At 46.6% G+C, this 24,491-nt stretch overlaps 1 protein-coding gene across 1 annotated transcript; it reads right to left on the bottom strand.

Annotated features, from left to right (window-relative positions):
* Positions 1-354: 354 nt before the first annotated feature.
* On the bottom strand, positions 355-2,302 carry LOC141025412 (uncharacterized). The gene is made up of 4 exons (XM_073500686.1): positions 2,130-2,302; positions 2,038-2,047; positions 771-1,282; positions 355-571 (listed from the first exon to the last, which is right to left on the bottom strand). The coding sequence occupies exons 1-4, from the start codon at positions 2,300-2,302 to the stop codon at positions 355-357; spliced, it is 912 nt and encodes a 303-aa protein (XP_073356787.1).
* Between the last annotated feature and the right edge of the window lie 22,189 nt (positions 2,303-24,491).

The raw sequence follows: 24,491 nt of genomic DNA, 5'->3' as shown, positions 1-24,491 counted from the left end.
CTGGAGATGGGACCACGGACGGGGAAGGTCAAGGTGGTTAATGTCCAAGTAAACAACACCATTGGGAGGGGGCTATCTCGCATGGGTGACCATTGTGTAACTATTAAGCCATTTCAAAATCGATACAAACAACTTTTGTGTGTCGAGGTTCGGGGGACGAAGGGAAGGATACTTAGCTCGGTGATGGCATCGTCATATTGTATCTTTGGTACAAAATTAAGGAGCTACAATCTTTTTCTCAAGCTGTAATATATTTCTTCTAATTTGCCTAGGGCACAACATTATGATTGCAAATCGATAGGTAGATAGATCTGATTGCCTTTCTCGAGGATTGTGCAGAGATGCCAATGGAGTTCATGGATGGATCAATGAGTCTGCAGCGTTGGTTGGCTTTGGGATGTACTTGCGCAGCCAGATCTGACGTTGGTCGATGGAGATCTTGATGAGCCTCTCGCCGTTGAGCACCAGCTGCACTACCGCCTCTGTCTTGAAGATGATTCGGCCATACATGGGCATGCTGCCCCCTGTCGTCTTCTCCATGAGCATCCTCGCCACGCAGTCACCCCATTTCCTGGATCGATACATGACAAATTGCTCATCATCAGACATAAATGGCATCAGGGTCTGATTCCAATCATCATATGCGTGATGCATGCAAATCTTAGTAGTAGAGATTGATAATGCAACCCCAATCATCATGTATGCATTAAGATCTTATTATATCCATATATAATTATACACTTAATGTGTAGATCGAGTAGTCCACATACTTCCTGAAGTAGTCGAAGATCTCCTCGCGGAGGAGAGGCATGCCCTTGGAGAAGGTGATGAACATGGAGTGGCAGTCCTCGGGCACGTCCACTGGCAGGGGGCTGTAGGGTGCCATGAGATCCGGCGGGTTACCCACCAGGCCGCTCTCCGACTTCCTCAGCAAGACCTGGAGACAATCGTCGAAGACGAACTTGCCGGCACCGTCGAGGAAGTGGGCAACGCCAAGGACAACTATTTCCTGGTGGAAGGCGAAGAACCTTGGCTCGATGCAGACGCCGCCCTGCATGCACCGCGCGGAGATGAGAGGGATGGGCGGGAGCACGGGCTTCGGGTAGCGCAAGCACTCTAGGACGGCGTTGGCCTCCGCCGCGACGATGCACACAACACCGGGTGCAATGCCAAAGACGTGGTGGATGGCGGAGATGGTGCCTTGATCCAGCCACACTAGCAACGCCACTGCGTTCCGGGCCTGTTCCGGGTTGCCGCACACGGAGATGAACCGATCGTATGCCTGTCGTGCGACGAAGTGTGAAACCCAAAAAAAAAATTATTTGGTTTTACAAAAAATCTTTATTTGATTTGAAGGAGGATATTTGAATTTTTCTTCTAAAGGACTCTCCTTCTCAAAAAATTTCTTTTTATGACAAGTATTTTGTTTGGTTCCATCCAAGACTTGATCTTTGATCTTGGAGGTTTTTCATCTTATGTTGACTCAACACAAATGTGTTTCATTGGGAAAGTTTTTGAAAATCTTTTCTTTTAAAATAGCCCTATGGCATATGGAGTGATCCTTTCCCTTTCAAAATTTCCTCTTGCCATGACCTAAGTGGAAATCCTCCTTCCAAAAGCCATCCCCCCACTTTGTGTCTAGTCAAGCTTCAAATCCAGGAAGATGAACTTCCCCATGATTTCATCTCATTTCATTTTTAATCAAAATCTTTTCTGCCTTCTATTTTTGGACCATTGGAGATTTACAAAGGAACCACTAGTTTTCCTTTGAGTTTTGCCTCCAAACAAATTTCCCTGGCTAGTCCTTAGGACCCTCAACCAACATCCATGAAGATCCACTGGTCTCCAGTTCAAAATTTTCAAAATGTGCTTGCTGCAAGTTTGGACCATATTTGTCAAATTTGATGAAATTCATTTGTTTTCTCCTCCTAAAAATCTGAGAAAATTCAGGCAGCCCCTGGATGCATCAAGAGGTCACCTCACCAAGCCCCAGCTCCAGAAAAAAAATTCCTCGTGCCAAATCATATCATCGAACACCTGAAGGGCACTGTTACTGTCGAAGTTCAGAGATTCAGAAAACAGTTTCAGTGGCCGACGTCGTTTTCTTCAGAAACTTACCTCGATCTCACCAGTGAATGCAGTGGAACCTTGCGCCCTGTTCCTCCTCCTTATCCCCGCGCCGCACGATCGCCTGGACGCTTGCGGGCGTCGGCGGCGAGCTGGCAGAGGTGCGCCTCCCCGTGAGTGGCAGAAGCAGCGCCCGCAGCGGCTGCCAGAGAGGCGCAACGTTGGACGGCGCCATCCAGCACCGCCCAAGCCACCAGAGGCCACCGCGTGGCCGTCCACTCACCTGTGCACGCTGCAGGGCCGTCGTCGTGAAATGGAAGGCGCGGAGCGCGCTCCCTGCCGCCGTCGTGCCCGTACGGCCGTTCCGTCGAGGACCGGCGCATTACCCCAATCCGACCGAGGTTTTAGCGGAGAAATGGTGCCAGCGGACCACCAGGAAGATGCCAGGTCACCTAAACCCCCTGCCCAACCTCTGCCTCGCCGTAATTGCTCGCCGGCGTTATCCCGTTCACGGCCATCTCCTCGGATCGCCTATAAAAGGAGGTCCCGAGCTCGAACTCGAACACGCACCACCCCTCCACACCACAAGTAAAACGCCAAGCCACTGGGAGAGCCTCGAGGAAGTCTTCTTCCCCAACTCCGGCCGCCTCGATCTGCTTCGGGATCCGGCACGATTCACTCCCGTGCGTACACCCCCGCCTCTCAACTCATGCCAGTAGCATCCTAGTGCATCAACCTCTCTGACCCGCGCATCAATTTGGAGTTTGCAGCACCCACCGGAGAGCTCCACCCTCGCCCGAACCACCACCCGCACCGACGCGGTACTCACCGACGGCCGAGTCCACCACCCACCGACGCGGAAGGACACCCTGAACCCGTAGGTACCCTCCGATCACCCTACCTCGCCGTGGAGCAACGCCGGCGACCACCGCAGCCTTCGGGCGCCGGCGAGCCCCGTTTGAACCTGACGGGTGGGACCCCCCCGTCAGCCTCTCCTCTTTTCCTTCGAACCGTTTTCTGAAGGCGCCTTCGGGCAAAGTGTGTTTTCTCTCTGGGCTGACGTATTTCGTACCGAAGCGTTTTCTGCTTTTTCAAACAAGCCCCTGGATACTTTCTGTTCATCACAGATTAGTCCTTGGACTAAAACCCTTATATCTTTTAAACAAAAGATGCTTTTTGATTGATTCTTTTTTTGTCAGTCTTATATTTCTGTCTAGTTTTTTATAGTATTTATTTGGAAAAAATTTGGAATAATTTTTATACACGCAACAGTATTCATGTTAGTATACGGTTCTTTATACCGTAGATACCGGAGGAGGTGACAGAGCCGCGAACTTCGCCGAGCTAGACTCCGGCTTCTCCGAACCAGGCAAGCATGTTTGAACCTTTGATATGATGAGTGTTTTGCATGTTTTCTTAGTTAGTGCATAGCATGGTTATGTATGCATCGGTGAGTGTCACGTTGCATGCAAGGCAACTACCTGTGTGCTTCGAAGTTTGATGTGATCTTTTGATGGGAGATGACCTGATCATGTGGTGACATGAGAGGTAGCAAGATGGTATTGTTGTGGCATGCCAGTCTTATATCAACCGTTAAACTCCGACGTTAACGTGGACTAAGCCACGTTACCGTTCGTTCCCTTTTCGTGCTGCCACATGTTTTCTGCAAAGAATACGATTTAGTAAGTTGCAAACCTCTTTCCTTGTACACACCAAATAGAGGGGCCGGGATGAGGGTTCCATGGCCCTGGATTAAAGCCAGTCATCCGGTCAGGGGGCATGGGTGTTTCCGGTTGGGACCGAGAGGGGGGCACCCCTTAGAGCGCGCGCTATAAATTTGATCCCATGCTACGCGAGGTTGTAGCCTCCCCGTCTCAAGGTTTTTCTTGAACGTTGCTTAGGGTGATTCCTGGCAACGGAATGTTGAATGGGTGTGTACTGGTTAGATGTGTTTCTCCCAAAATACCGTAAACGGAACTAGTCCCTTGTGACTACTGAAATCCGTTGGCTGTGGTTAAGAGTACAAACTCCGCAGAGTCAAAACCTTCCGAGTCATCGTGTCCATGGTCGAGGACCTGGGTCAATGTATCCATAACAGTATCCATATCAGTCCCAATGTCAGCCCCTGTGTCAGTCTCCATGGGAATCTCGGTAAACAAGTTTGAGTGGTAAACCCGGTTGAATGTTACTCATGTGGATGGACTAACCTTTTTATTATTTTGTACCTGAGTATATCCTTGAGATGATTTAAATTCATGAGCTACTGGAATATCAAGTTTTGATATAAGCCCTTTATGTGATGTCGCTCAGACGTCCGACTGTGGCACTCTTGTTATTTACTTTTGATATAAGCCCTTTATGTGATGTCGCTCAGACGTCCGATTGTAGCACTCTTGTTATTTACTTTTGATATAAGCCCTTTATGTGATGTCGCTCAGACGTCCGACTGTGGCACGCACGGTCGTTTATAATCCATTATAAGCCCTTTATGTGGTGTCGCCCTGACGCCCGACTGCGGCATTGTTAATTTATTTCTACCCCTTTCGAGGAGTCATTTCAGACACTCGATTGGCCTTCAGTATTGCATTGGGATTTCGGGAGGACTACCGCTCGACTTCCTTTTTATTTCCCATGCATTGCTAATTTATTATCCGAGTACGCATTATTAAATCTGTTCATATGCATCATGTTTACATTTGTTATATCTTATGTCCAAACTGTCTTGCGAGTACTTTCATAGTACTCACCTGGCTTGTTGATTTGGCCAGATGTTGATGAAGGCGATCTCATGGATGATGAGTTTGATAGCGAGTCCTACGCCTAGAGGAGTCTCAGTCAGTCCCGTGCGATCCTGGATTTGGTCACTTGTATTATATACGCTTCCGCCACACAAATAATAGTCCTCGAGCCTCACTCCGACGCTCGATGAGCTGTAAGATTTAGGAGTCCTGTCACCCACTTCACTGTGACATATCCACCACCACTTCTATTACGAGTCAGTAGTTATGCCACCATATCCCTTGTGTCATATCCGCCTTTATGTATAATATCGGCGTGCTTGTAATAAATTGTTGAGCAGCCTCCGCTCAACCTTGTATTATATTTAGTACTCCTGGATTTTTCTGTAATCAAGAAATTGTCTACCAGTAAGAAGGATTTTCTCTACTGGTCCGTTAAGGAGATCGGTTTCTCAATAAATGTTTTATTGGAAAACCGGTCGTGACAAACTTGGTACCAGAACCAGGCTGACTGTAGGAAGCCACTAGGTGCGATCGCTAATCGGTTATTAGCGTTTTTTAGTGCTTTTCAGCATTTTGCAAATGTAGCTATTTTCTGTTGGTCATCATAAATTTATGATTTGACTATTCAGAATTTTTGCCTAATTTTGTAGATGGCTGGCAACGACTGCGAGTCCCGGGTGTTCACCAATGTGCCTGAGGGGTTTGTCAAACTTCTCGTCTCCATCACCAAGCTCACGATCGGGCCGACGACTCGTCCAGAGTTCACCCTTTACCAGCACAAGCTCAGCGACGACGTGTCTATGCACCAGGCCGTGGTGCAATTCAAGGGAGGACGTTCTGCATCTCGCCACTTCCGTTTTGTGGGAAGGGCCATGCCTTCGGAGAGGCATGCCATGCAGATGGCCGCCCGTGAGGCAGTAGCTCGTCTTCGGGATGTTCTTCCTGCAATGAAGACTCGTCTCTACCGCTACCTCCCATGCCATGTGCCATATACTTGTCACTATGCATTCGCCTGCCATAGGGGAGAGAGATGAGGCTATCGAGATGCTGGTTGAATATCTCAAAGCTCTGGAGGCAGCTTTCGACAACCTCGTGGACGACCTTGTGGCTGCCCGTATGGACTCAGTTCAGGGCCGTTCTGCCAACAGGAGGGAGCTTCTCCACATGGCTCCGCCACTGACTTTCGTCTCGTCCTCAGCATCCTATTCACCTGCCATTTTGGCAACCGCTCGCCATCTGCCTACCACTGAGGAGTTTGACCAGGTCATTGCTCCTACCCCAGTCAGAGCTGCACCGCCTGTCGCACCCACACCATCTCCACAACGCAGTACTACGCGCCTGGAGCCTATTAGGGAGGAGGTGGAGGTTGAGTCTCCTGCACCGCTGGGTCTTACCCTCGACAGGCAGAAGGAAGTTCTCACCATCTCCGACTGAGTGCGCCTAGCAGCCGTGTGTTGTACCAGCATGTATGATATGTTTTATATGTACGTAGGTTTAGTGAGAAGTAGTTTGTGTGCGCATCATGTAGGAACCCGGAGAAGTGCACTAGCCTAAATAACATGTCAGGAATGTGTACGCACATCCTGAGTGGTGTCTTGTATGTTTGCGAATCGCGTGTAAATTATGTACTGAGCAGTCCTTCTCCGTGCGCAATCAAATATTTTTCTTGAAAATCTTGGGGTCTTTTAAACCTTCGCCTTTGCAAAATTTTCCTGGTGCCACACAGTTCTTCTCATGAGTTTTGCTAAATAATACCCCAGAGTGGAAAATATCTCGTCCTTGGACTCGTTCCATGCCAAATCCACCGGAAGAAGTTTATGGGACCCAGACAAGCAACAACTTCACACAGGGGCAGTCTAGCCAACAGGGCAGCGAGGCAGCACTTTCTCAAGTATGCCGCCTTTTCGAACAAAGCCAGCAGCAGCACCAAGAAATGATGAATCACGTCATCAGTATGGGAAATCACCGTGAGCCTTACCAACCGCATTCCAAGTTGTCTGAACTACAGAAGACACGTCCTCCAACGTTCGCTCACACTGATAGGCCGCTTGAGGCCGATGATTGGCTTCGTGACATCGAAAGGAAGTTAATTATTGCACAATGTTCAGATCGTGAGAAGGTGCTTTATGCACCTCACTACCTCACTGGAGCAGCTGCAGCCTGGTGGGAAAATTTTCTACACATACACCCCAATGAACATAACATCACCTGGGAAGAGTTTAAGGAAGGTTTTCGTGGGGCACACATTCCCAGGAGCATAATAAAGATCAAGAAAAGGGAGTTTGATGACCTCAAGCAGAGAGGCATGACTGTGACTGAGTACAATAATCAATTTACTCAATTATCTCGTTATGCCTACGATGAGCATATGACCGAGAATAAGAAGATGGAAAAAAATTTGGACGGCCTAGCGCCAGCACTAAAATGCCAACTAGTCGTACACACTTTTCCAGACTTCAAAACACTGGTTGACAAGGCCATTACGCTGGAGAATGAACGCCGCAGTCTGGAGGATATTCGCAAGCGAAAAAGGGACAAGACGACTCTTGCTCGCAACAACCGGAGCAAGACTGATGTTCAGAGGAATGAAGCGAGAAAATCCACGACTACTGTTCTGAGGCCAACCAGACATTTTCATTCAAGGGACAAGGACTTTACGTACCGCCCAGGTGTCACTTGCTATGCTTGTGGGGAGGAAGGGCACTACGCCAAGCAGTGCCCAAAACCAAGGAACTCGGCCCCCAAGCCGAACAATGGTGGGAATAAACCAGCTCCAAAGCGTAACAACTTCAACCCCAACAACAATCACAAGAAGGGTCACCTGAATCATGTGACAAAGGAGGAAGCACAGAATGCCCCAGACATCGTACTCGGTACGTTTCGTGTCAACACAATACCCGCCATGGTTTTGTTTGATTCTGGAGCTTCTCACTCATTCATTTCGAAGAGTTTTGTTTTGCAACATGGTTTTCCGATACTTCCTTTGGAAAAATCCATGATCATCAAATCCCCCGGGAATAAGCAGATCACCCAGAGTTACTGTCAAGGTGTGATTATTGAGTTCGAAAGACTAAAGTTTCAGGCGAATCTCATCGTGCTGGAAAATAAAGGACTGGATGTTATCCTAGGAATGGACTGGTTAACCACCAACAAGGGATTTATCGACTGTTTCAATCGGACTGTGATTCTCACTCATCGTCATGGCAAGACCATAAAAGTTGCAGCTCAAGAGAAACCACGGTCGCGGCAACCAAAGTTGAACAAAGTGGACATTTCAGAATTGAGAAAAGTTCCAGTGGTGTGTGTGTTTCCCGACGTATTTCCCGAAGAACTACCCGGCATGCCACCGGACCGAGAAATAGAGTTCAGCATTGAACTAGCACCGGGCACCACTCCCATTTACAAGAAGCCTTATAGAATGGCACCCTCCGAGTTGGTAGAATTAAAGAAGCAAATAAAGGAATTACTGGACAAAGGATTTATTCGAGCCAGCTCCTCACCTTGGGGTTCACCAGTATTATTTGCCAAGAAAAAGGATGGGACACTGAGATTGTGTATAGACTATCGAGCTCTCAACATGGTCACCATCAAAAACAAATATCCGATGCCACGGATAAATGATTTATTTGACCAGCTCGCACAAGCCAAGGTGTTCTCAAAAATTGATTTAAGATCGGGATATCATCAATTAAAAGTACAGACAGAAGATATCCCTAAGACAGCATTCACCTCCAGATACGGATTATATGAGTTCACCGTAATGCCGTTTGGATTGACGAACGCCACCGCATATTTCGTCCACCTCATGAACAAAGTGTTTATGAAATTTATGGACAAATTTGTTGTGGTGTTCATTGATGATATTCTGGTATACTCAAAGACACCGGAAGAACATGCTGAACATCTCAGAATGGTATTGGGAGAATTAAGGAAACATCAATTGTACGCCAAATTTAGCAAATGTGAATTTTGGCTAAGACAAGTTGGTTTTCTAGGCCATATATTAACCCAAGAAGGCGTGGCCGTAGACCCAGAAAAAGTCAAGGCCGTACTTAACTGGAAACCACCAGCCAACGTAACTGATATACGGAGTTTCCTAGGAATGGCTGGATATTACCGAAGGTTTATTGAAGGATTCTCCACCGTGGCAAAACCAATGACACAGTTACTCAAGAAAGATAAGAAATTTGTATGGACTGAGGCGTGCGAGAAAAGCTTCCAAGAACTCAAGAGGAAGTTAACAACAGCACCGGTTTTGGTTGTACCAGATATACACAAAAGTTTCGAAGTGTATTGTGACGCATCCCGGAAGGGTCTTGGGTGCGTATTGATGCAGGACGGCAAAGTTGTCGCCTATGCTTCCAGGCAACTGCGGAAGCATGAAGAAAATTATCCTACTCATGACTTGGAGCTAGCAGCAGTCATCCATGCACTCAAAGAGTGGAGGCACTTTTTGCTGGGAAATCGTTGTGAAATATATACGGATCATAAAAGCCTTAAATATATTTTCACACAACCAGAACTCAACTTGCGACAACGACGCTGGTTGGAATTAGTCAAGGACTATGATGTCGGCATCCACTACCATCCAGGGAAAGCAAATGTAGTGGCAGATGCTCTTAGTCGGAACCCCAGCTCGGGCAACGACAGTCTACAGAACTTGAGGCCTGAAATTCAGCAGGAGTTCGCCAAACTCAACATGGTGTTAGTCGCGGAGGGCAACGTATCAAATCTTGAGATACAGCCCACCCTAATGGAACAAATTAAGAAGGCTCAGCATGGACATCCCAGCATCGAAGGTATAAAGAGAAAAATGAGCCTTGGCAAGACTCTAGAGTTCGTCGTAGACAAAGAGGGAGTGTTATGGTACGGAGATAGACTTTGCGTACCAAACATTAAGGATCTCAAACAACAGATCCTAACCGAAAGCCACACCACCCCATATTCAATCCACCCTGGAGGAACCAAAATGTACAAAGACATTCAGGAAATATTTTGGTGGCACGGTATGAAAAGGGATATCGCCACATTCATTGCATGTTGTGATTCGTGTCAGCGCATTAAAGCTGAGCACCAAAAACCAGCAGGGCTGCTACAGCCAAACAGGATACCTGAGTGGAAATGGGATGAAATTGGAATGGATTTTATCGTCGGACTACCTCGATCACAACGCGGAAATGATGCCATATGGGTCATCACACATAGGCTAACCAAGGTAGCCCATTTCATTCCCGTGAAGACGACCTACTCCACTCAAAAGCTTGCTAAGCTTTATCTCTCCCGCATAGTTTGTCTGCATGGAGTCCCAAAGACCATAATATCCGACCGGGGCACTCAATTTGTCTCAAAATTTTGGGATCATTTGCAACAAGCTCTGGGGACGCAACTAGCCTTCAGTACAACGTACCACCCCCAGACAGATGGACAAACGGAACGCGTGAACCAAATCCTAGAAGACATGCTGAGAGCCTGTGTTCTCACCTATGGAACCAGTTGGGAAGAAAGCTTGCCATATGGTGAGTTCACGTACAACAACAGTTACCAAGCCAGCCTACAAATGGCACCTTTTGAAGCATTGTACAGACGGAGATGTCGTACCCCTTTGAATTGGTCAGAAACAGGTGACAGTCGTATCTTCAGTCCAGATATGCTCAAGGAAGCTGAGGAGAAAGTTAAACAAATCAGGGACCGACTCAAGACAGCTCAAAGCCGACAAAAGAGCTATTACGACCGAAAACATCGCGAGGTCAGCTTTGAACCCGGTGAATATGTATACCTACGAGTGTCCCCTATGAGGGGCCTGCAACGGTTCAAAATTAAAGGAAAGCTGGCCCCAAGATTTGTTGGACCCTTCTGTATAGTTGCACGAAGAGGCACAGTAGCCTACCAGCTAGACCTACCCAAAGAGCTGTGAGACATCCACGACGTGTTCCACGTCTCACAGTTGAGGAAGTGTGTGAGCAACCCGGAAAAGCATGTATCTCATGAGAGCATTGACGTGCAACCAGACCTCACCTACAGAGAGCGACCAATAAAAATATAGGAAGAGTCTGAAAGGAGAACCCGTCAGAAAACAATCAGATTTTTCAAGGTTCAGTGGAGCAATCACACAGAGGATGAAGCAACATGGGAAAGAGAGGATTTTCTTCGGGCAGAATACCCACATCTATTTGAGGATCAGCTGAAATCTCGGGGACGAGATTTTTCCTAAGGGGGTAGGTGTTGTGACACCCAAAAAAAAATTTACTTGGTTTTACAAAAAATCTTTATTTGATTTGAAGGAGGATATTTGAATTTTTCTTCTAAAGGACTCTCCTTCTCAAAAAATTTCTTTTTATGACAAGTATTTTGTTTGGTTCCATCCAAGACTTGATCTTTGATCTTGGAGGTTTTTCATCTTATGTTGACTCAACACAAATGTGTTTCATTGGGAAAGTTTTTGAAAATATTTTCTTTTAAAATAGCCCTATGGCATACGGAGTGATCCTTTCCCTTTCAAAATTTCCTCTTGCCATGACCTAAGTGGAAATCCTCCTTCCAAAAGCCATCCCCCCACTTTGTGTCTAGTCAAGCTTCAAATCCAGCAAGATGAACTTCCCCATGATTTCATCTCATTTCATTTTTAATCAAAATCTTTTCTGCCTTCTATTTTTGGACCATTGGAGATTTACAAAGGAACCACTAGTTTTCCTTTGAGTTTTGCCTCCAAACAAATTTCCCTGGCTAGTCCTTAGGACCCTCAACCAACATCCATGAAGATCCACTGGTCTCCAGTTCAAAATTTTCAAAATGTGCTTGCTGCAAGTTTGGACCATATTTGTCAAATTTGATGAAATTCATTTGTTTTCTCCTCCTAAAAATCTGAGAAAATTCAGGCAGCCCCTGGATGCATCAAGAGGTCACCTCACCAAGCCCCAGCTCCAGAAAAAAATTTCCTCGTGCCAAATCATATCGTCGAACACCTGAAGGGCACTGTTACTGTCGAAGTTCAGAGATTCAGAAAACAGTTTCATTGGCCGACGTCGTTTTCTTCAGAAACTTACCTCGATCTATCCAGTGACTGCAGTGGCACCTTGTGCCCTGTTCCTCCTTCTTTTCCCTGCGCCGCACGATCGCCTGGACGCTTGCGACGTCAGCGGCGAGCTGGCAGAGGTGCGCCTCCCCGTGAGTGGTAGCAGCAGCGCCCGCAGCGGCTGCCAGAGAGGCGCAGCGTTGGACGGCGCCGTCCAGCACCGCCCAAGCCACCAGAGGCCACCGCATGGCCGTCCACTCACCTGTGCACGCTGCAGGGCCGTCGTCGTGAACTGGAAGGCGCGGAGCGCGCTCCCTGACGCCGTCGTGCCCGTACGGCCGTTCCGTCAAGGACCGGCGCATTACCCCAATCCGGCCGAGGTTTTAGCGGAGAAACGGTGCCAGTGGACCACCACGAAGATGCCAGGTCACCTAAACCCCCTGCCCAACCTCTGCCTCGCTGTAATTGCTCGCCGGCGTTATCCCGTTCACGGCCATCTCCTCGGATCGCCTATAAAAGGAGGTCCCGAGCTTGAACTCGAACACGCACCACCCCTCCACACCACAAGTACCACGCCAAGCCACTGGGAGAGCCTCGAGGAAGTCTTCTTCCCCAACTCCGGCCGCCTCGATCCGCTTCGGGATCCGGCACGATTCACTCCCGTGCGTACACCCCCGCCTCTCAACTCATGCCAGTAGCATCCTAGTGCATCCACCTCTCTGACCCGCGCATCAATTTGGAGTTTGCAGCACCCACCGGAGAGCTCCACCCTCGCCCGAACCACCACCCGCCGGAGATAAGGTCGTTGTCGACGTGGTACTCACCGACGGCCGAGTCCACCACCCACCGACGCGGAAGGACACCCTGAACCTGTAGGTACCCTCCGATCACCCTACCTCGCCGTGGAGCAACGCCGGCGACCACCGCAGCCTTCGGGCGCCGGCGAGCCCCGTTTGAACCTGACGGGTGGGACCCCCCCGTCAGCCTCTCCTCTTTTCCTTCGAACCGTTTTCTGAAGGAGCCTTCGGGCAAAGTGTGTTTTCTCTCTGGGCTGACATATTTCGTACCGAAGCGTTTTCTGCTTTTTCAAACAAGCCCCTGGATACTTTCTGTTTCATCACAGATTAGTCCTTGGACTAAAACCCTTATATCTTTTAAACAAAAGATGCTTTTTGATTGATTCTTTTTTTGTCAGTCTTATATTTCTGTCTAGTTTTTTATAGTATTTATCTGGAAAAAATTTGGAATAATTTTTATACACGCAACGGTATTCACGTTAGTATACGGTTCTTTATACCGTAGATACCGGAGGAGGTGACGGAGCCGCGAACTTCGCCGAGCTAGACTCCGACTTCTCCGAACCAGGCATGCATGTTTGAACCTTTGATCTGATGAGTGTTTTGCATGTTTGCTTAGTTAGTGCATAGCATGGTTATGTATGCATCGGTGAGTGTCACGTTGCATGCAAGGCAACTACCTGTGTGCTTTGAAGTTTGATGTGATCTTTTGATGGGAGATGACCTGATCATGTGGTGACATGAGAGGTAGCAAGATGGTATTTTTGTGGCATGCCAGTCTTATATCAACCGTTAAACTTCGACGTTAACGTGGACTAAGCCACGTTACCATTCGTTCCCTTTTCGTGCTGCCACATGTTTTCTGCAAAGAATACGGTTTAGTAAGTTGCAAACCTCTTTCCTTGTACACACCAAATAGAGGGGCCGGGATGAGGGTTCCATGGCCCTGGATTAAAGCCAGTCATCCGGTCAGGGGGCATGGGTGTTTCCGGTTGGGACCGAGAGGGGGGCACCCCTTAGAGCGCGCGCTATAAATTTGATCCCATGCTACGCGAGGTTGTAGCCTCCCCGTCTCAAGGTTTTTCTTGAACGTTGCTTAGGGTGATTCCTGGCAACGGAATGTTGAATGGGTGTGTACTGGTTAGATGTGTTTCTCCCAAAACACCGTAAACGGAACTAGTCCCTTGTGACTACTGAAATCCGTTGGCTGTGGTTAAGAGTACAAACTCTGCAGAGTCAAAACCTTCCGAGTCATCTTGTCCATGGTCGAGGACCTGGGTCAATGTATCCATAACAGTATCCATATCAGTCCCAGTGTCAGCCCCTGTGTCAGTCTCCGTGGGAATCTCGGTAAACAAGTTTGAGTGGTAAACCCGGTTGAATGTTACTCCTGTGGATGGACTAACCTTTTTATTATTTCGTACCTGAGTATATCCTTGAGATGATTTAAATTCATGAGCTACTGGAATATCAAGTTTTGATATAAGCCCTTTATGTGATGTCGCTCAGACGTCCGACTGTGGCACTCTTGTAATTTACTTTTGATATAAGCCCTTTATGTGATGTCGCTCAGACGTCCGACTGTGGCACTCTTGTTATTTACTTTTGATATAAGCCCTTTATGTGATGTCGCTCAGACGTCCGACTGTGGCACCCTCGTTATTTACTTTTGATATAAGCCCTTTATGTGATGTCGCTCAGACGTCCGACTGTGGCACCCTCGTTATTTACTTTTGATATAAGCCCTTTATGTGATGTCGCTCAGACGTCCGACTGTGGCACGCACTGTCGTTTCTTCCTTTTTATTTCCCATGCATTGCTAATTTATTATCCAAGTGCGCATTATTAAATCTGTTCATATGCATCATGTTTACATTTGTTATATCTTATGTCCAAACTGTCTTGCGAGTACTTTCATAGTACTCACCTGGCTTGTTGATTTGGCCAGATGTTGACGAAGGCGATCTCATGGATGATGAGTTTGATAGCGAGTCCGATGCCTAGAGGAGTCCCAGTCAGTCCCGTGCGATCCTGGATTTGGTCACTTGTATTATATACGCTTCCGCCACCTAAATAATAGTCCTCGAGCCTCACTCCGACGCTTGATGAGCTGTAAGATTTAGGAGTCCTGTCACCCACTTCACTATGACATATCCACCACCACTTCTATTACGAGTCAGTAGTTATGCCACCATATCCCTTGTGTCATATCCGCCTTTATGTATAATATCGGCGTGCTTGTAATAAATTGTTGAGCAGCCTCCGCTCAACCTTGTATTATATTTAGTACTCCTGGATTTTTCTGTAATCAAGAAATTGTCTACCAGTAAGAAGGATTTTCTCTACTGGTCCGTTAAGGAGATCGGTTTCTCAATAAATGTTTTATTGGAAAACCGGTCGTGACACGAAGTACATGTACAGCACCTCCCGCACCGTCATAGTGGACGACCCCTCCATGCTTGCTCTTTTTAATTGGTTGCTTGCACCGTCGATAGGTAGCAAGCAAGAGAGGAGCGCTGGATGGGGAATGGGTGAGGGGAGCGGTGGTATTTGTAGCTGCTGCATGGCTTAATGCTACAGTTTGCACTGACAAAATTGGAAGGAAACAGAGCGTTGTTTATTTCAAACGCTTTTCCTTGGATCGATTTTACATCCATATATTACCTCATAATTAACTGCCACTTTCAAACTTCTATGTCCCGGATGAACGTAGTTAACAACTTATTTTTGTGCTTTGTATTTGTATACGTGGTGCATCTTTTCTTGGATCTGTTTAATGTTATACCATATATGCATGCTCCAGCTATGTGCTCTGCATACCATTTTTATTTCATATACGTATAAAGAACATGTTATGATTTCATATTGTATATACTTCCTTTGGCCAGACTCGATTATAGATCGTTATCTGTATATACGTGGATGTGTCGTTTCTACATACTGTCATAATTAACTGCTCCCATCCTCGCATTGAAAATTCATGTGAGCACATGTAATGTATACTCCATGCTTAGGGCACGCCCTCTTTTCTTGCCACCGTTGTTGTTCCATGTCTCCTACTCATTGCCCACTTTCGTGCCTCTACCTTCATTCTTTCTCGACCCACAATACATTGCATCTATAGTGAAATCATGGTTATATATGGAGATTGCGGGAAAAAGAGAGGGTTAGGGGCACCTAGCGGGTCCTATGCAACACGGATATGGGGCCACAAAGTGCCACCAAGGTGGGTCCCATAGGCCTCCCCGGTGTCCTGATGTCCTGCAAGTGCACGGGGCTATTGTAGCGCTTTCGTGTGATAAGTAGAGTGTCGGACCCACAGGGAGCTTATAGGAAGGAACCGCCAACCCTGCAACTACGTTGTCACTTCCACGCAGCCACGTACGCACCCAAACCGGAGTATAGAAATAGTCTAATCCATCGTTGCTAGGAAAACTAGAATAAAAGGGGTAATCAACTAAACTACTAATAAGAAGGCAAAAACAGGAATTAAAATATGCAAAGTTAGTGGTGAATGTTCTTGAGTAATAAAGCATTGCCGTGGGTTCCAGAATCACTACCACTAATACGAACTATTGAATCCTCTATTCACTGCTCAAATGCATAAGTGGGCGGATCCGGGTACAGAACACGTTCTACTCGAAGTAGACTTCGTGCCACGCACGCCACCGTCATAGCCTCCCCCCTAGGGTTTCAACTCATGATAATTAAGGGTTACCCCGTGGACGCAGCCTCTCTAAGGGTTCTCCGTACTCCCCTATCAATTGTGATGGTGAGGAATCAAAGCCTTTTACTGTCACCTCGAATTAGCCCAATGCCACAAACCTTCACAACAAAAACAGTTCCTCTATGACATCATGGCAATAGTGCGAGCGAGGCCAACTCTCAACACTCGTGAGAAGAATAACTCTAATCATGAACAGATAATAGTGGATCATACCAAAAACCACACAGGGTTCAACCGTATCCTGAAGAACTAGTACAATTACTCAAACATACGCATGAAGGTTAGGGAGAAGTTACAACCCGACATTAGGCCGGTGAAGGGAGAAGGCATGGTGGTGATGGCGGCGGCGTGGTGGTGATGATGGTGATGGTGATGACCGCACCCGAGGTGATGGATTTGGGGGCACCACCAGTGGTGGCGGCGCCGGCACGAGGGCACCGGCCCGAAGGCCGGTGCTCATGGTGGTGGAGCCTCCTCCTGCTTCCCTTGACCTTGTCCCTTCCTCTCAGGTAGTGGAGCAGCAATGGAGATGGTCATGGATGTGTGAGATGTGATGGAGCGTTTGAGAGATGGAGACGGTGGCTAGGGTTGTTAATGATATATATGGAGCCTCCCTAGCATCCTCTCTTGATGGTCTTCATCCAAGTGCTCTTCTTGAGCCAAATCCTCCCCCAATCTCTTCTTTACGAGTCAAGTATCCCTTGGGATCGAACGGGGACAGAATCTGTGAAGAATCACAGCTGGAAGGGCAACTTTCGGAGCTGTCTGCACATCAAACGACCCCTCAAACAACCGCGTGCGGTCGTTCGGAATGTCGTCTTTCAATCTGTCCTCCTCTAAAACGGCCAACATTCCTTCCTACGAACTCAGAATTTGACGTTCTTGGGCTCGTTGGATTCATATGAACGGCGCCATTCCATTTCTGTCTTAGATCTTGATTTGGAGCACTTTAAACAAAAGACTTTTTCCGACTACAAAATGGCTAAGTCTGCAGATGTCTCCCTATGGAACCCCTCGTTTGCTCTTTCATCATGCTTGGTCCTAGGTTGGTCCAAAACACCTAGGCGCAATAAAACATGGAAAACTAATAAAAGCCAAATAAAACACTAATTGTGCAATGCTCACAATGATAAGTGCAAATACCGGTAAACATGCATAATGAAAAACTATTTGGTTCAATGGGACATGATATATAAAGAGAACATGAAGAAAATGAGCACTAAGATTGCACAAAATATAGAGCCATCATGTACCATCTTGACGTAACTTTTATATATTTTTTGATGTGTGGGTGTTCCTGTACTTACAGATACAAAAACATGCAACTGACCTTCTAGCACTTGGTTCATATGATAGTCTAGATAGAGTTGCAACATTACATCTCTTTATAAGGAAATGGCATAATTTTCCAAAAGTTATAGATAATGCATCTTGGATACATCAGGCTCGTGCAAGCAGGTGGCACAATTAGGGAGCCGGGATACTTCCTACTCCAAGTGATTACTATGCAGGAATTTTTTGGGGCACCAAGTGCTAGGGTATGCAGCAAGCCGCAAGATTTCCCGTTGGTCCAGAAATGAAGGTATCAATCCATAGATGCAACACCCATAGCCTCAATAAATCAACGTGGCAACACAAATTAAGAACCTACTTGTAGCCATGTTACTGATTCATTAAATTTGTTTGTTTTTGTGTGTATTTATCTATGATTAAAGGGGCTTTTAAGTTCCGGTCAATGCCCACTTCTGCATTTGAGCCCTCCCTGTATTCGCTCCATGTCGATTTCCGGTAGTATCTGTTTCCGTATTCATTTCCAGAGTTTCTGTATTCGTTTCAACTTCCACAAACAAATATGAAAAGAAATGTGCTAGCAGTCAATTCCGACCATTCCGCTCCGTTTTCATCCCTACTCGCAAATATGCATCAACCATTTGGAAAATAAATTGAAGGATATTGAGACATTGGCACACAATGTATTCCATGCCGGCTAAGGAGCAACAAGCTTAATTAGGTAGTGTACAATAAGTGCAACCTGCTGATCTACTCACGACATTGTTGAACGGACATTATAGAATGTTTTTCCTTTTTGTCTTGTCTGATATGCAATTGCGAAATAAATCTTGGCGCTTTTTGCGCCCCAAGGCTGTTGGGGGGGGGGGGGGGGGGGACGGAATACGTAATTACATCATATTGTTTCTCCGACACCGACAACTTCCTAAAGCACCATTTTTAAGTGTAACATTTGGGAAACCTTGATGTAAGGCAAAGCTATGCATGTATAAAAAATGCAATTTGGGTATGTACATACATGGCTTTACCAAATTGTCAAAAATAAATCTTCAGTTACTATTTGAAGGGGTGAATGAAAAAAAAGGTAATCAATGTGCTCGTAAATATGCAATCTGAAACTATATACTAGAATTTTCATGGACAAATGTTGAATCGAAGGATATTGAGGCAACATCATGTGGTTTCTTCCATTATGACAAGGGAACATCAAGCTTAACTAGGCAGGTCTCACTCTGCAGAGCAGACATAGTATGTGCCTCTGAGGTGACATGTAACGAGAAAAAGACGAGGAAAAACAAGGATTATAGGGAGACTCAAAGTAAAGTTGAGATGGACAGGAAGAAATCACTGGAGATGGGACCACGGACGGGGAAGGTCAAGGTGGTCAAGGTCCAAGTAAACAACACCGTGGGGAGGGGGCTATCTCGCATGGGTGACCGTTGTGTAACGGTTGAACCATTTCAAAATCGATACAAACAACTTTTGCACGCCAAGGTTCGGGGGACGAAGGGAAGGATACTTAGCTCGGCGATGGCATCGTCATATTGTCTCTTTGGTACCAAATTAAGGAGCTACGATCTTTTTCTCCAGCTGTAATATATTTCTTCTAATTTGCCTAGGGCACAACATTATGATTGCAAATCGATAGGTAGATAGATCTAATTGCCTTTCTCGAGGATTGTGCACAGACGCCAAGGGAGTTCATGGATGGATCGATGAGTCTGCAGCGTTGGTTGGCTTTGGGACGTACTTGCGCAGCCAGATCTGACGTTGGTCGATGGAGATCTTGATGAGCCTCTCGCCGTTGAGCACCAGTTGCACTACCGCCTCCGTCTTGAAGATGATCCGGCCATACATGGGCATGCTGCCCCCTGTCGTCTTCTCCATGAGCACCCTCACCACGCACTCACCCCATTTCCTGCGTCGATACATGACAAAGTGCTCATAATCACACATAAATGGCATCAGGGTCTGATTCCAATCATCATATGCGTGATGCATGCAAATCTTAGTAGTAGAGATAGATAATGCAACCCCAATCATCATGTATGCATGCAGATCTTATTATATCCATATATAATTATACACTTAATGTGTAGATCGAGTAGTCCACTTACTGCCTGAAGTAGTCGAAGATCTCCTCGCGGAGGAGAGGCATGCCCTTGGAGAAGGTGATGAATATGGAGCGGCAGTCCTCGGGCACGTCCACCGGCAGGGGGCTGTAGGGCGCCATGTGCTCCGGCGGGTTACCCACCAGGCCACTCTCCGACTTCCTCAGCAGGACCTGGAGGCGATCGTCGAAGACGAACTTGCCGGCGCCGTCAAGGAATTGGGCCACGCCACGGACAACTATGTCCTAGTGGAAGGCGAAGAACCTTGGCTCGATGCAGACGCCACCCTGCATGCACAACGCGGAGATGAGCGGGATGGGCGAGAGCACGGGCTTCGGGTAGCGCAAGCACTCGAGGACGGTGTTGGCCTACGCCGCGACGATGCCCACAGCGCCGGCATCAACGCCAGGGACGTGGTGGATGGCGGAGATGGTTCCTTGATCCAGCCACACCAGCAATGCCATTGCGTTCCGGGCCTGCTCCGGGTTGCCGCACACGGAGATGAACCGGTCGTACGCCTGCCGTGCGACGAAGTACATGTACAACACCTCCCACACCGTCATAGTGGACGACCCCTCCATGCTTGCTCTGTTTAATTGGTTGCTTGCACTGTCGATAGGTAGTAACCAAGAGAGGGGCGATGGATGGGGAATGGGTGCGGGGAGCGGTGGTATTTGTAGTTGCTCCATGGCTTAATGCTACAGTTTGCACTGACAAAATTGGAAGGAAACAGAGCGTTGTTTATTTCGAACGCTTTTCCTTGGATCGCTTTTACATCCATATATTACCTCATAATTAACTGCCACTTTCAAACTTATATGTCCCGGCTCAACGTAGTTAACAGCTTAATTTGGTGCTTTGTATTTGTATACGTGGTGCATCTTTTCTTGGATCTGTTTAATGTTGTACCATATATGCATGCTCCAGCTCTGTGCTCTGCATACCATTTTTATTTCATATACATATAAAGAACATGTTATGATTTCATATTGTATATACTTCCTTTGGCCAGACTCGATTATAGATCGTTATCTGTATATACGTGGATGTGTCGTTTCTACATACTGTCATAATTAACTGCTCCCATCCTCGCATTGAAAATTCATGTGATCACAGTAATGTATTCCTCAATACGAACTCGGAATTTGACGTTCTTGGGCTTGTTGGATTCGTATGAACGGCGCCATTCCATTTCTGTTTTAGATCTTGATTTGGAGCACTTTAAACAAAAGACTTTTTCCGACTACAAAATGGCTATGTCTGCCCCCTGGGTGTCTCCCTATTGAATCCCTCCTTTTCTCTTTCATCGTGCTTGGTCCTAGGTTGCTCCAAAACACCTGTAGGCGCAAGAAAACAAGGAAAACTAATAAAAACCAAATAAAACACTAAATGGGCAATGCTCACAATGATAAGTGCAAATACTGGTAAGCATGCATAATGAAAAACTATTTGGTTCAATGGGACATGTTATATAAAGAGAACATGCAGAAAATGAGCTCTAAAAATGGCTAAAATATAGAGCCATCATCTACCATCTTGACGTAACTTTTTTTTTATGTGTGGGTGTTCCTGTACTTACAGATACAAAAACATGCAACTGACCTTCTAGCACTTGGTTCATATGATAGTCTAGATAAAGTTGCAACATTACATATTTTTATAAGGAAATGGCATAATTTTCCAAAAGTTATAGATAATGCATCTTGGATACATCAGGCTCGTGCAAGCAGGTGGCACAATTAGGGAGCCGGGATACTTCCTACTCCAAGTGATTACTATGCAGGAATTTTTTGGGGCACCAAGTGCTAGGGTATGCAGCAAGCCGCAAGATTTCCCGTTGGTCCAGAAATGAAGGTATCAATCCATAGATGCAACACCCATAGCCTCAATAAATCAACGTGGCAACACAAATTAAGAACCTACTTGTAGCCATGTTACTGATTCATTAAATTTGTTTGTTTTTGTGTGTATTTATCTATGATTAAAGGGGCTTTTAAGTTCCGGTCAATGCCCACTTCTGCATTTGAGCCCTCCCTGTATTCGCTCCATGTCGATTTCCGGTAGTATCTGTTTCCGTATTCATTTCCAGAGTTTCTGTATTCGTTTCAACTTCCACAAACAAATATGAAAAGAAATGTGCTAGCAGTCAATTCCGACCATTCCGCTCCGTTTTCATCCCTACTCGCAAATATGCATCAACCATTTGGAAAATAAATTGAAGGATATTGAGACATTGGCACACAATGTATTCCATGCCGGCTAAGGAGCAACAAGCTTAATTAGGTAGTGTACAATAAGTGCAACCTGCTGATCTACTCACGACATTGTTGAACGGACATTATAGAATGTTTTTCCTTTTTGTCTTGTCTGATATGCAATTGCGAAATAAATCTTGGCGCTTTTTGCGCCCCAAGGCTGTTGGGGGGGGGGGGGACGGAATACGTAATTACATCATATTGTTTCTCCGACACCGACAACTTCCTAAAGCACCATTTTTAAGTGTAACATTTGGGAAACCTTGATGTAAGGCAAAGCTATGCATGTATAAAAAATGCAATTTGGGTATGTACATACATGGCTTTACCAAATTGTCAAAAATAAATCTTCAGTTACTATTTGAAGGGGTGAATGAAAAAAAAGGTAATCAATGTGCTCGTAAATATGCAATCTGAAACTATATACTAGAATTTTCATGGACAAATGTTGAATCGAAGGATATTGAGGCAACATCATGTGGTTTCTTCCATTATGACAAGGGAACATCAAGCTTAACTAGGCAGGTCTCACTCTGCAGAGCAGACATAGTATGTGCCTCTGAGGTGACATGTAACGAGAAAAAGACGAGGAAAAACAAGGATTATAGGGAGACTCAAAGTAAAGTTGAGATGGACAGGAAGAAATCACTGGAGATGGGACCACGGACGGGGAAGGTCAAGGTGGTCAAGGTCCAAGTAAACAACACCGTGGGGAGGGGGCTATCTCGCATGGGTGACCGTTGTGTAACGGTTGAACCATTTCAAAATCGATACAAACAACTTTTGCACGCCAAGGTTCGGGGGACGAAGGGAAGGATACTTAGCTCGGCGATGGCATCGTCATATTGTCTCTTTGGTACCAAATTAAGGAGCTACGATCTTTTTCTCCAGCTGTAATATATTTCTTCTAATTTGCCTAGGGCACAACATTATGATTGCAAATCGATAGGTAGATAGATCTAATTGCCTTTCTCGAGGATTGTGCACAGACGCCAAGGGAGTTCATGGATGGATCGATGAGTCTGCAGCGTTGGTTGGCTTTGGGACGTACTTGCGCAGCCAGATCTGACGTTGGTCGATGGAGATCTTGATGAGCCTCTCGCCGTTGAGCACCAGTTGCACTACCGCCTCCGTCTTGAAGATGATCCGGCCATACATGGGCATGCTGCCCCCTGTCGTCTTCTCCATGAGCACCCTCACCACGCACTCACCCCATTTCCTGCGTCGATACATGACAAAGTGCTCATAATCACACATAAATGGCATCAGGGTCTGATTCCAATCATCATATGCGTGATGCATGCAAATCTTAGTAGTAGAGATAGATAATGCAACCCCAATCATCATGTATGCATGCAGATCTTATTATATCCATATATAATTATACACTTAATGTGTAGATCGAGTAGTCCACTTACTGCCTGAAGTAGTCGAAGATCTCCTCGCGGAGGAGAGGCATGCCCTTGGAGAAGGTGATGAATATGGAGCGGCAGTCCTCGGGCACGTCCACCGGCAGGGGGCTGTAGGGCGCCATGTGCTCCGGCGGGTTACCCACCAGGCCACTCTCCGACTTCCTCAGCAGGACCTGGAGGCGATCGTCGAAGACGAACTTGCCGGCGCCGTCAAGGAATTGGGCCACGCCACGGACAACTATGTCCTAGTGGAAGGCGAAGAACCTTGGCTCGATGCAGACGCCACCCTGCATGCACAACGCGGAGATGAGCGGGATGGGCGAGAGCACGGGCTTCGGGTAGCGCAAGCACTCGAGGACGGTGTTGGCCTACGCCGCGACGATGCCCACAGCGCCGGCATCAACGCCAGGGACGTGGTGGATGGCGGAGATGGTTCCTTGATCCAGCCACACCAGCAATGCCATTGCGTTCCGGGCCTGCTCCGGGTTGCCGCACACGGAGATGAACCGGTCGTACGCCTGCCGTGCGACGAAGTACATGTACAACACCTCCCACACCGTCATAGTGGACGACCCCTCCATGCTTGCTCTGTTTAATTGGTTGCTTGCACTGTCGATAGGTAGTAACCAAGAGAGGGGCGATGGATGGGGAATGGGTGCGGGGAGCGGTGGTATTTGTAGTTGCTCCATGGCTTAATGCTACAGTTTGCACTGACAAAATTGGAAGGAAACAGAGCGTTGTTTATTTCGAACGCTTTTCCTTGGATCGCTTTTACATCCATATATTACCTCATAATTAACTGCCACTTTCAAACTTATATGTCCCGGCTCAACGTAGTTAACAGCTTAATTTGGTGCTTTGTATTTGTATACGTGGTGCATCTTTTCTTGGATCTGTTTAATGTTGTACCATATATGCATGCTCCAGCTCTGTGCTCTGCATACCATTTTTATTTCATATACATATAAAGAACATGTTATGATTTCATATTGTATATACTTCCTTTGGCCAGACTCGATTATAGATCGTTATCTGTATATACGTGGATGTGTCGTTTCTACATACTGTCATAATTAACT

The sequence above is a fragment of the Aegilops tauschii genome, chromosome 6, assembly GCF_002575655.3.
Source record: "Aegilops tauschii subsp. strangulata cultivar AL8/78 chromosome 6, Aet v6.0, whole genome shotgun sequence".
NCBI lineage: Eukaryota > Viridiplantae > Streptophyta > Magnoliopsida > Poales > Poaceae > Aegilops > Aegilops tauschii.
This window is presented reverse-complemented; position numbering and strand designations above follow the sequence as displayed.